Source organism: Anguilla anguilla, chromosome 5 (assembly GCF_013347855.1).
Source record: "Anguilla anguilla isolate fAngAng1 chromosome 5, fAngAng1.pri, whole genome shotgun sequence".
NCBI classification, from domain to species: Eukaryota; Metazoa; Chordata; class Actinopteri; order Anguilliformes; family Anguillidae; genus Anguilla; species Anguilla anguilla.
This window is the reverse complement of record NC_049205.1, coordinates 38,143,302-38,156,878: the sequence shown is the minus strand read 5'-3', so window position 1 is coordinate 38,156,878 and position 13,577 is coordinate 38,143,302. Positions and strand designations below refer to the sequence as shown.

The 13,577-nt window shown below is 41.8% G+C and overlaps 1 protein-coding gene across 5 annotated transcripts in view; it reads left to right on the top strand.

The window, feature by feature from the left end:
- Window positions 1-981: 981 nt before the first annotated feature.
- Window positions 982-13,577, top strand: part of LOC118227547 (SH2 domain-containing adapter protein F-like) — a 114,301-nt gene continuing 101,705 nt past the window's right edge. Inside the window, exon 1 of one of the 5 annotated variants that reach the window (XM_035418111.1) lies at window positions 982-1,761. In XM_035418111.1, coding sequence (XP_035274002.1) covers window positions 1,321-1,761 — 441 coding nt within the window. In that variant the 5' untranslated portion in view covers window positions 982-1,320. The remainder of the gene's footprint in view (window positions 1,762-13,577) is intronic. The other 4 variants (XM_035418112.1, XM_035418113.1, XM_035418115.1 and 1 more) reach the window with 4 other exon arrangements.

Below are 13,577 nucleotides of genomic sequence, written 5' to 3'. Positions count from 1 at the left end.
AAAGCTAGCTTGCAACAGCCCTGGATTCTCATTTTCATGTAACTGAAGGAATTATTATCGTCTCCGTATAAAGTATAAGAAAATGTAAGTTCCATGGTGAGGCCAACTATTTCTGAGATATACATTGATGGCACCGATGCACTTGAAGCACACGGTACTAGGCCTTTCTTCCCTATATAATATGCAAGTTCTGAATGTAATTGAAACGTTACTGACTTGTCAAAGCTGCTTGGAGAAATTTCATAGTGCTAGGCTAAACATTTTCTGAGTAAATGAACAAAATCCAAAAATGGTTACATGTACGGCGACTCTCAGCTAATGCAGGAAACACGTTCACTAATTCAGCATCGTAACTCATATACAGGGTAAATATGAACGCAAATACGAACATCAAGCATTTTAGTTATTTTAAGTAAGTTATGCTTTTCACACACATTATTTTTTAAATGTATATTCTTATCCATAGTGAATATTCCTGAATTATTATTATTATTATTATTGTATAGGTTCTTCTTAAAGCGCTGTACATACATACAGACAGATAGTGGCTTAATTAACTTGGGGACCACACCTGTGGAAAAGCACCTGATTTCAATATAGCCTACATTGTGTCCCCCATTTATCCAAGTGATTCCACCTTTTTGGCTACTGCCGGTACGTACAAAATTGCTCTTAATGTGGTTACATCGTCCGTTGGCATCCGAGATGTATTTATGGAATTATCGGTGAATCAAGTGCCTTGCCAGAGCTGCTTCAGTCACGACATAAGGCTTTTATGAAACGTGAGCGCGCATACTCATTGTCCTTATATCGTCAAAATGAATGCATGGAAATGATCCAACCTATAATACGCAGCTGGCCAATATTGTCATTATTATTGATGCCAATGTCATCGTTGTCCACGGCAGCCAAGCTCCTGGACGTTTGCTGTAGCCTACTATACACAGTAGTAGTAGCAGCTGATCTTGTAGGCTGCAACTCGAATCTGTCCGGTAGGTGGCAGTGAATGTGCTCATGCAGCTTGTCATTGAAACCTGTAGTATCCCACAGCCAGATGCCTGCTTTCCCGTATTGCTGAGTGGAGTTTGAGCGCAGAGCGGTCTCCCTGTCAGTGCGATAGGGGCAGAGGTAGAACAGCATTGAGGGGCTCGGGCTCTGCGCTCTCCGTCAGCGCGGAGTACACGAACGGAATTTGAGCTGGAGAAACAGGCGGCAGCAAGTCGGGGAGAGCCGAGGACTCACAACCGCGCAGAAAGAGGACCTCGGCAGGAAAAGTGGAACGAAATATTAAAACTGACTTGTGAGCAATGCACTGGCAGCATGGCCAAATGGTTCAAGGAACACCTGGGATTCAAAACCACCAAGGCGCCACCTCCGGCTCCCCCAAAACCCGACTACAGACACTGTCACCCCGCTGTGCCCGGAACGCCTGGGTACCATCAGCAAAGCTCTGGGGCTACTTCACACTACCCAAGCCCAGCTCAACCGGACATTCTAGCTGCCTACAAACTACAGAAGGAATTGGACTTCGAGGACCCTTACACGGGAGGCGGAAACATTTCATTCTCAACAGGCATGAGTTCTGTGGGGTCGCCGGACATAAAATACGTATCCCCGAAGCACCGGCTTATTAAGGTGGACACGATCGAGAAAGGCAACCCTGCAACTGGCACGAACATTATATCAGCGCCTGCTGTTTCTGCTGGGAACGTCAAATCTCCAACTTCGCCTCCCGTGGAACAGGACAACAAGCAAGAGAAGGTAAATGGCCCTTTCTGAGAGACAACTTCCTAGTAGACAATATACGAATTAGACCATGAATATAGGAAACCAGTTTACAAAACGGTCAAAAGTAGCCTAACTTTTCAGATTTTTTGAACTTCATGTCTACTGTAGCCTAAATTAACTTAAAAAACTGAAATAGTTGATAAAGCGTAGACGAATTCGAACTTACTGTACTAAAACAAAAGCTAGTTTGTATCCACGCTGCACATATTCGTTTGCCAACCTCATAACGTAAGAACCGGCAGAACAAGTTATTTAATTGCGCCCTTAACAGCAGACACAAATCCGGGCTAGACAGCGCACACTTTTACCCGGTAGTGACTGACATTCCGCTTTGACACGAGGCAAATGTTTAGGACACGATTGACACCGCGCGCTGAAATGCGGTCACATCTTTTTCCGACGTTCGCCCTTGATCTGAATAAATAAACACGTTTAGAAACAAATAATAATGGAGGGATAGGAGAGATTAAACACCTTTTGGGCCTGTGTCATGACTCATGTCCCTGCGCTCTTAATAGATTCTCTGTGAAGCAACTTTTCATTCAGTCCAACAAGATAACATTATTCAGTACAGCTTTAACTGATAACAACAACAACAATAATAATAATGAAAGTTCAAACGTGATATTCAAAGCACGTTAAGCTTCAGACACCATTTTTATAATTCCTGCACTGAATATGATAGAAGAGCTGTAGGTCAACTTAATGTTACAGAGAGGCATGTACAGGTAGCCTATATCATGAGGTAAGCTTCTCTTAAAATGTGGTCCATGCTCATATGTCTGTCACTGCCCCCTCCAGTATGATTATTAAATGGCTTTCTAGATTAAATGTTGACAGTAGTCTATACATGCCAAGCCTTACTTCAGTCATTAATTGTGTGTATGACATTGATCCGAATGGTAGTTTACACAGCTTGTACATTTTACCTTCGTATTTCGTAGGCCTCCTTCAAGGACATTTTCTCTGTGGCCTTTAAAATAATTTTCTTAGATTTGGTGTTCTGTGATAACAATACAAACTTTGAAATTAAGAATAACATTTATGTCATTTGACATGCCAGTTTTTTTTTTTTTTTGCAACCAATTTTGTGTTGTTAAAATAATAGAAATTCATGATAATTCTTGACAAAAAAAAGATGACATTGATAAGAAACATACCAAAACTATAATACATAGCGCCAGAGCTCACAAAATAAAGAATCAACTTCAAATGTGGGAATGGATAGATAGTTACCAAGATGATTATGAGGTGTATTGTTCTACTCAATTTGAAACTGCCAAAATCTGAAGGGACTGGCATGTCACTTGTGATATGCCAAATTTGATATTGTATTCTCTGCAGTCTTAGATGCGTGTTGAATTTGTGGCCTTTCAGTCTTGCATGCAAAATAACTATATTTATTCGGCAGTATACGTTAATCTAATTTAAGGTCAGTGTTCATTGGTGTCGTGGCTTCAGACCTGCTGGTGTCTTTTACCTCTCACCCCACGCGGGTTAAGTGGTGCCAGTGCTGGACAATAATGTGGCTTTCTTTTTACGCATTGCATATGGTGTTCATGTTTCCCTCATAGTACATGTTTTCCTTTTCTTTTCAAAAGAATTTGAGCTATGCTTAAACTGTCTTGACCAAACATCTACAAAAACAAGATGTTGCAGATTGGTGTTGAAATGTTTTAAAAACGTAACTGAGTGTTCTGCTCACTATCTTATGTTTGTTTGGATTTCTTTCACGTGTATATTTGCATGTGAGCATAGCCCTGTGGCATCTCTGATATCTGTATGCTTTCTGGAGGTTCTGTTGATACAGTTATATGTATATAGCACACAGCGTAATGCACTCTTTCCAATATGTTCATTTGGAAAGTGAGGAAAAAGAGGACACAGGTGCTACACACATACAATAGGGAGTGCTGAGGTATTGCCCAATACAGGCAACACCCTATCTGTATAACTCCCCACATAGTTGCTAATCAACAGACAGGAGTTGCTTCACCGGTGTTCGTTTGCTTGACTCCGTGTGTCAGAGTTGACCGGAGCAGTTTGAAAGGAGGAGGAACCTGAGTGTGGAATGTTGTCTGAGCGCTGCTGGTCATGTTTAGCTTGATTGGCTGTTTGCAGTACATTTCATCACCTCTACCAATGAAGTGATTCCTTGGTGCTTTACATCCCTCCCCTGCTGCTTCTGCTGCTACAGGGGCAGGGTTAGCAGGGAGCTGAAGGTGTGTTCAATGGTTAAGGCTAAGAAGTGCTGTTTGAGGTAAAAAAAATAAAATCAGGTTTTGCTTTCTTGGAGCAGGCTTGTTTTGTAAATGCAGGACAATTTTGTAGAAAGTATTTTTGGAAGTATTTCAGTGTTTGCGGTTTCTTACAATTACAGGGTCATTCCATGTTACTGCAAGGCCTTTTTTCTTCTTATAAAGCCAACAGAAGGACAGGACTATTGCTGCATGGTGTTGTTACATTCTCTGAGTGAGCAGCAGCTGTTGTGTTCTGTTTATGTCCCCTTGTTGATTCTGATGACTGAGCAGCATTTGCATTTGCGTAATAAAAAGGTTCTGAAACAGTCCATCAGATAAAGACAATGGGAAACTCAACGCTGAACTGTTTTTCCAGAGCGACTGAACCAGCTACTCGTTTAATTAAAAGGATTACTGCTTCCTCTAGTTAATTGGGGATTATTTCAGTCTCGAAAGTCAATTAGGCATGGCGTATTCTACGCCTCCTCCTCTTCTTTTTCCACATTCAACATAGGACTGCTTGCGGACTCTGCTGTAAGATTTGAATGGATGCAACAAATAGGCCTAAATGAAAGCATTTTTAGCAAGAAAGGCAAACCTAATTTTTTAAATGTTGAAAAGTTTGTTTGAGGAGAAAAAAGCAAATGAAAGCGCACAAACTGAAACAAACCCCCATTAACAAGATCACACTATAATCCAGCCAGTGTCTGTGCCTTTATTGTATCAACACAAGATTACTTCTTTCAATATCATATTGCCTGCTTTATTTCCCACTTACGAACATATTAAATTCTTCAGGAAAAATATTCAGCTTGCTTGAGTTTCATTTTCAATGGACCAGAGATGCCTGCTTTTATCTGGCTACACGCCAACACCAGACACTGCAGAGTTACATCCCTAAAACACCTGTGTACAGCAGGGCATGCAAAGAGTTTTGACCCCTCACTTCGGAGGTCAAGGCTGGTCACAGAAACTGTAGCCAGCTGAATTTAAGTAGATGTTGTGGTATGAAATGTAATAATAATAATAATAAATACGAACGGGCACACTAGAGGCCTTAAATGGATGTTCAGTTCTTACGGACCAAAGAGGACGAGTTCTGTATTAACAGGCAGAGCTCGAATTTTAAAAATGCATGGAACTCAATTTCAAAAAAATTTGAGCATAACCGCCAATTATATGATTCATGGTGAGTTTGACAAAAGAGATTGAGAGTCTGTCTCATGCCCGGGGGGTTGCCATGACAAACAACTGTACCAGAGGGGGTCCATCATATGTGACAGCAGGACAAAAATTGATTCCTGAAACCTTCTTTTTTACCCTGTCAGTTCTCAAATGCGGACGGACCCAAACTGAGTCAGTTGTTTTCCTTTAACGTTTGTTTGGCTCGCACAGAGATATGGTCGTGGGGACAATTGAGAGAGAGAGAGGAAGCGAGGCTATTATTTTGGACCTGAGTGTGGTACCTGGCTCTCCGTGATTCAGACCTCTGATTGCAATCAGGGGGTGGAATTTCAAGCAGCCACCCGCCATCGTGACAGGCGTCAGCCATTGTGATCACAGTGCAGGCGCATATGCCTTGCGCCTACACTGTGATATTTATTTTTAAAGGGTGTCAATTCCACTGCGTAAGCCGAGCATCTCAAACCACCACCGGAGCATATTTTAAAACGCACAGTGGTGTTTCAATTTGGTTAAGATGTTTGAACCATTCCTGTCAGCATCTTCCCTCATCACACATTGAAAATTGGTGTCCTAGAATGTGTTTTCAGTGTTTGAAAAATATTCAGGTATTTGAATATATATATATATATATATATATATATATGAAAAATATATGCGAATGCACCTGGGAATACAGCATAGAGTAAATCATGTTTGTGATGGAATGTAAATTTATTACAATATTCATATATTTTATTTATACAGTACAGGCCAAAAGTTTTAGGCCACCTGTGGTTTTTTAAGGAAAAAAAAAACCTTAGGTAGAGAAGAATTCAGTTAATATATGTGCATTTATTGAATAACAATCCCATGTATAAACATTATAAACAGAGAGGTGGAGGGTTGTTAAATTGACCAAAATCTTATCTACATTAAGTTAAAAAAAATAAAAAAACACAAGTAGCCTAATACCATCGATCTGTAGTGTAAATAAAAACACTAAAGCTGCAACTAAACATAATGTGGCAAGGTTATTCCCTGTGAGAAATTGCAAAGAAGCTTAAGATTTCCAGGTGCAGTTTTCAGTACACACTCAGAAGGGTCCACCTGATGGGCAGTGATGTTAACAGGAGATTACCAGGAAGATCAAGAGGCAGTAGACCAATATCTTTCGGTGACATTTAATCCCACTCACTGGGATTAACCTTCTTTCCGCAATGTTTACTTGGCCATACTTTGCCATATTTCTTGCAACTTTATTGCCTATTTTACTTGTACTACAGGCTAAATGTATTAGGCCACCTGTGGTTAAAAAAAAAAAAAAAACTTAAGGTAGATAAGATTTCACTCAATTTAATTACCCCACCACCTCCCACTTTCCAAATGATTGGATAGACTTCCAAAAATTAATTTAATCATAATGAAAGCCAAAGGAGGCTATTTCGAAGAAAGCCGTATCGAAGATTATTTTTAAGTAAAATTGATCTTGTTGTGTTATTGTAGGTAGAAATTGAAAAAAGTTTGTGCTTTGGTCTGTTATTCAATGAATGTGTCTATATTAACTGAATTCTTCTCCACCTAAAGTTTCTTTTTTTAAACTCCAGGTGACCTAATACTTTTGTCCTGTACTGTGTTTCCATATGTCCAATGTCCAATGTGTTTCATGCATTTTTTCCTCACAGAGGCCCTGCTGCCGTCTACACACTAGGAAAGACAACAGTTTCACGGTTAAAATAGCATTTATGAAATACATGTATGGCTGTGTTCAGCTCTGATTGTGTAACGGAAGCCGCACATGGTTAGAAGTGACGTGCAGGCGTTTTGTTTAAGGAATACCTAACTGGCTGGTCAGTCGTGAAGAAGCCAACTCTGTTTAGAATGGTGCAGAGAACAAGAGAAGCTAGCAGTCATCTATTAGGCCCTGAGCCAGGCTGATGTTTTAATTACTTCAGCAGCGGATGCTAATTGTATAAGCGCTTACCTAATGCCTGCACTGCCAATAAGTTCGTCCAGTGTTTTGTCGGATGGTTAGCTTCAGAAGCCCATTATTTATTGTTGCGAGTCCTTGGCTGTTAGAACAGCTGCTGCGGAGAATTAGTCCTGTGGCTGTCTTTACGAATGAGTCATTGATTTCATGCGTAGCACGATATGGCTAGCCCGATTTTTAAAAAAAAAGGCTCCACCCGGAGGCTGCAGTATTTAACATTTTGAACGATGGAAGCTGTAAAATAACAAGCGTGCAGCGGGAGGGAAAAAACGACTTTATTGGCTTTGATTGTTATTGTTGTTCCTTCTCATTTGTATTTTGTTTATAATGACAAGCCCTTCATGGTACAGCGAATGGAGGAAATGATCAATTATTTTCCCGCCGTACAGCTAATTAAATCCTCCCTCTCCTGGCACTTGCTCCCCCCAGAGCAAAGTTCTGAAAGACTTTTGAAAGTGATGAGTAGAGGGAGAACTCTTGATAAAATCTAAAAAAAAAAGAGCTGCAGAAGTGCCATGACTGAGGACATGTGGGAAAAAAAGCTACTCTTCACAGGATTTCCTTTGCATTACATGACATTACATTACATTACAGGCATTTAGCAGATGCTTTTATCCAGAGTGTCTTACACAACCTTTTACATAGCATTTACATTGCATACAGTTATGCAGATTTGCATCCCTATAAATGTGCCTACGCACACCAAAGCCTTTATATGAGTCAGAATCAGGTGAATTTATATTTTTTGCGGTGTAGACTATCAGAGGTTAGGTGAACCAGTGGGAGGACTGAGAGGATGTGGTGGGTGTCATGGGAGAGCAGCCGTGTTCTCTGAACTTGCCGCGCTTGCTCTTGTATTTCGCAGCGGCGCTTGCGGTATATCACCGACACAAACGCCAGCCGTCTGTATTTTGGCGATGGTGATTAATAAAAAAGTGCTGCTGCATGTCTCTTTGTTGATGAACTGCGGCATTACCTTCGCTTATGTTTCATCTGGTTTCCTTCTCCCTATCTCTGAATAGCAGATCCAACCTGACATTGAGATGCTTCTTTATTGAACTACGCTATTAAATGAAACATCTTAGTTAAGTACCCAGTTGGTTGAAAGACACGGCTCGTCAGTCTGTTTGCATCCCTGAGAGGAACACTGATATTCTGCACTACTCTCTGTCATTCTGGATAAGAGCATCGGCCTACTGATTGGAAAGTAATGTAATGTCTTCTCTTGCACTGTTAGTCTGTGGCCAAGCAAGGCATGCTTGTTTGACAGATTTGCCTCACTGGGATTTTGAGTGTTTCCTTATATCTTTCTCCTGTATCCTTTTTAATTGTTCCTGGCCAAGATGCTTCACTCCTTGGTATGCAGTTGTGGTTAATCACCTTTACTGTTGGTTGTTGGGGGAACAATTCCCACCCTAAATGCAAACCCCGTTTTGAATTATTGAATCCGATGGAATCCAAAAGCACTTATTTCCCCCGAAACTCATTCAGCAATGTGCCTCACTGAGGGGAAAAGTGCCAACCCCAAAAGGCCATTTCATTTCTTTGAAAAATAAGAAAAAAAAAACATTCTGTCTACCTGTTATCCGGCAGAGAACTATTTCAATTTTATTTTATTTATTTTATTTTTTTTACTGTTTGTTCTTTTCAAAATTCAATTTCTTTTGCAATGTTTTGGCTTGCCAAAGCATGGGGCATTAGATTATATATTCATGTGAGACTGTTTTGTCCTTTTCATATCTTCTCAAAATGTATGCAAGGAGCAAGCAACAGCTGCTACACCTTCACTGTCGGGATTGCATCCCAGATAATAGAATGAAAGGGGACGGACGCGCCCAATCGGATTTCGTCTGCCGCAGTCCTTTCCTTGCAGCCTCTCGCGTGTAATTTGCTTACCAGAGCAGTTTAATATCACGTCTGGGTTTGATCTCGTTTGTTTCCAAAGGAATTGACATTGTGGCACTCACAATGGTTTCCATTGTCTGTTGTTATAATCCTATTTAATCAAATACCTTATTTAATTTTGCTTTTCCTTTTCTACCATTGTAATTATGTTAGCCTTATTAATTGTCTGGTTATCAAGTGAGTTATAGTTATATTCCTGCCAATGTATATACGAAACTTCTTTCGTAAATTCAAAGGTGAGAATATATGTTTTGAAATGAGCTTTGCCCTTTGTAGTTGATGTCCTCTGCGATCTTGAATTGCGCCTTCTGTGTGTTTAAAATGGAGAATCTTTCAATCATCATTCAGAGTGAATGTCTTTGGTACATTGATTTTGTAATGCCCCCGTTCATCACTGTGAATATGTGAATAAGTGACTTATATTAGCTTAATTCCTAAAATAAACATGAATTTGTACTTATAGATAATGCACTGTTTTACATGCAACATACAGCAAGTCTATTTTAGTACTGTTAGACCCCTCTGTAACTGTCGTGTCAGAATTAATAAGCGGTTTTGTTGAGTTTGAAGCAAAGCTAGGACCGGCCTTGGCTCTCCACTTCCCCGTGACCTGTCGAAGCCAGGTTACACAATATATGCAAACAGTCAGTCCCGTGCTTCTGGAGAGCAGGTTTACGTAAGCAGGCTAAAGCGGTGAACTGGCCTTTGTTCCCAGTGCTTCTGTAGTGGCAGAGCAAAAAAAAAAAACGCAGAGAAAACGAGGGAGGGTTTGTGTGGTTCACCGAGTTTTATTTCCTTCCCAAAATTGGGCCTGCGCTCTGCAATTTACCGAGTACGGTTTGGGGTTCTGTGCCGGGGCGGGAAAAAGATTGGTTAGACGGGCAGCGAGGCGTGCACTCTGACACACTCTGACCGCACTGGAACACGGGACTCTTCAGAATGTTTGCCCCAAAGCCCAAAGCCTGCTCCGGCAACTTGCAAGCATTTGAAAATACACCAGAATCTTGCACCTGGATCCTTTGTCGGAATTTTCCAGAAGAAAGCATTTATTATTTAAGCGGTACAGTGCGTAGGGAACTGGCTACATCATCTGAAAGCTATACGTTCAGTTCCTAGGTTGGGGCACCTTTGCTGTTCAACCACTTTCATGACTTCAGTGGATGTGCGATGGATAAATGTGTAACAGTGGATAACATGAAATCTATGCACGTCAGCCAGACTGACATGCCCACCAGATATCATCTCATAGCCTACATGTTGTATCTGAATCTTCTCTCTTTAGCAAACCCCATGTGAACAACTCTTGTGTCTAATCTTAAAATGTTGTGCACACCTACGACATGGACTGTATGGAATGCTCTTCATTATAGCCCTGACCTGTTGTTATTGGTGTGCTGATGGTCATAAAAATATCTTTGTCAGTGGCTTAGGCACGCAGCTGCAATGCTTGACGTCACTCTTCAGGTACTTTGTGTATAAGAAGCTATCAGAGTATTTTCTCTAGCATTCAGGCCATACATCTTTCAAGGTATTTTAGGTATCCCAAATATGTTCTACAAGGCAGGACAGTCAATGTAGAATTTTAGAGTGTTTGAAATATCCTGGCTTTGTAGCCTTTTTCTGTGAAGTGTTGTCTTGTGTTTTCGGTTCCCAATGCATTACGTGCAAGATATTCAAGCCACCGAATGTCTGCTCTGAAGAAATTTGGGCCTACTCCACTAAGCAGATAAACGTCCTGAGTAAAACTGATTTGATTTGAGGATGCTTAGTCCTGTCAATAACAAACTTTCTGTATATATATATATATATATATATATATATATATATAATTTGAATTAGAGAGGGTGCCAGAAAGTACTGAAAGCCCTAAAATGGTGTTCATGTCTCAGATTATAATGGAAGTTTTGAGTGAAACATTGCTTTGAGATCGTGGAGGATCCCCTCCCTGCTGCTTTTTAGTTCAGCTTGTTAGCGCGCGTCTAAATCAGGTTTTAAGTCCAGAAACTCAGGACATCCTCGCAGGAGGAAGGAATTCGGGCGTTTGCTCAGTCTGCGCCAAATCTGGCCACGTTGTTTACAGCCAGCCTCGGGATCTGGGTGACGTAATCCAGAAGGGACGGCCGTCGGACGCGGGAGAGGAATTTTGCCGGGAAGTGTAGCACACGCACGCACGGTAGGAAAAGGGAAATTTTGCGCGCCGATACTGTGGGCGTCACGTTCCAAGGCGGTGACTGTAAAGGTGGATTTATCTTTGTAATTCCGTGAAAGAAATGGCAGTGCGCCTGTGTAATTTCTGTCTTTTCTCCCGTGGTTCATTTTGAATAAAAAAGAAAAAAAACAAAAAAAACAAAGATTTTTCTTCGCGGTATGTAACCCTGGGTTGTTCTTTTGAGTCACCGAGCCGTGTGCCGTCACTCTAAACTTAGTAAGTGTTTTGCGGTACAAATGGCAATGTCGGTAACTGCGTTCGGGGAAGCCGTGGACACATGACACAGTTTATTTTAATGGCCGAGTGAAATGCCGCCCAAAAAGCAGGACTGCTGGGAAACTAGGGCATCACAGGCTGATTAAAAGGAAACAAATTGAGCCCTGAGGTTTCGTGCCACCCTGGGTAAGTATGCGTAGGCCGTAAAAAAAAAAAAAAAAAGCCTGGGTATTTTTAACTGCTTCCATGGTAAAAAAGTTGGAACACTCTTTGCTCCGAGTACACAAAACGCAAGTTTTCACCCATAATTGACAGTCTTCCTTTCCCAAGACTAACCCTGGATTCTCAAATACTGTTTTAGGTTTTTTTTTTTATTCTTCCCTCTAGTGTTTAAAATGCAGGAATGACCTTTCGTGGTTGCGGACACAGAGCAGTAGAATCCATGCTTTCTCCCACGTATCCACGAGGACGGGTCCGAGCCCTGTGGTCTGTGACCCTACCGCTGGTGCTACCACAGATTTGACTAACCAGACTGTCAACTCCTGTGTTCCTTCCCCCCCCCCTCTCCTCCCTAACAGGATGTCCTGATTTGTAACATGAGTTTCTGGTGCCGTTTGACAGCACGGAGCATGTGCCGCTACAGTATCGTCCTCGGTCCCGCCCCTTAACGAACTCGTATTCCCAGGTCGAAATGCTTCTGCTCCGACGGGAGGCGGAACTCGCAGGCTTAAGCACACGAGACCGAGCGTCTGCTGGGTCCATGGAATGTTTTTCACTACCTCGTTATCCATTTTAGCTGCTGGATAGCTGATGTTTCCATTAGCCCCATGCTGAGCATGCCTACCCTTTAAAAGGCTCTTTAAACAGCTATGGTCCTTCAGCGGGGTGAAGCGCTGGTTCGGCTTGACATTCCACTGCGGACACTCTCCCCGTCCGGGGGAAGGGCGTCTGGTGTCGGAGGAGGCATCGGGAGCTTTTTATTCTTAACTGCCACTCATCTGAGGCTTGGGTCATTCAGAGTCAAAGTGGTGCTCTTCCTGAATGAGTTTTATGAATGCGTGCATTCTTTAAACCTTCAAAATTTAACCATGTGTTTTACACACAGTGCATGGTGTAACCAAATGTTAAAACTAGCTATGAAAGCTACAACTCAACTGTAGTGTTATAGTTGTGATCCCTCTCTACTTCCCTCTCTGCTGCAAAACACTGCTTATTTTCAGCCTGCCTGGGAAGGGGGGGAAGGGTGGATTTAATCTGTTTAAAACATGTGGGAATAGTTTATTATACAATGAAATCCTATATTATCCTGGCTATGTTTATGCCATATGCAGACCAAGTTCACACAATTTATTAATTGTATACAAAGCAGAAGTTAAGGGAAAATATCATTGTGGGCTTTGATATGACAGCCAAATTCCATCTGTATTATGTGCAGATAAGGACAGGAAGTTTAAGTAGCCACAGAGAAAGGCTTATTAGCTGCAAACGTGTCTAAAGGTAACTATTAGCATAAGCTCCAGGTGCTATCACCTGCTGGGCCACGGGTAGGGTGCTCCACGTAATTTCAAAGAACAGGCCTCTGTCTGTCAGGGGATCAGGCCTGAGGTGGAGAGGCAGGCAGCAACTGCTTTCATTATGCCAAACATAAAGGCCGAGAGGGCTGTTTCAGGATTAAGGAAGTGCTCCCTTCCTGACAGGAAGTGTTTACAACTTGGCGACATTCCCTTTTCGCCGGGCAAGTCTGTACTCGCCACTTGAAAATCTGGGAGCCTTGGTTTGCTTTCTCTTTTATTTTTTTGTGACTCTGGTGACTGAATTTTTGAAAATTAGAATTTTTTTTTTCTTTTTCACGCCTAGTAGTCTGAAAAATATTTTACAGAGGAATTAGGCTCTCACTGGACACTTGGCGGCTAGACAGAAGTGACCCCCCCACCCTCCCTCCCCCACCTCGGTCATGTGGAAAACCTGCATGATACTGGACCCCACCTCTCTCTGTAATCAGGGTGGCCAAGAGTCCAGGGTTGGTAGTGCTCTCCCCACACAGAGGCTATCTGAGGAGACGGCGCGT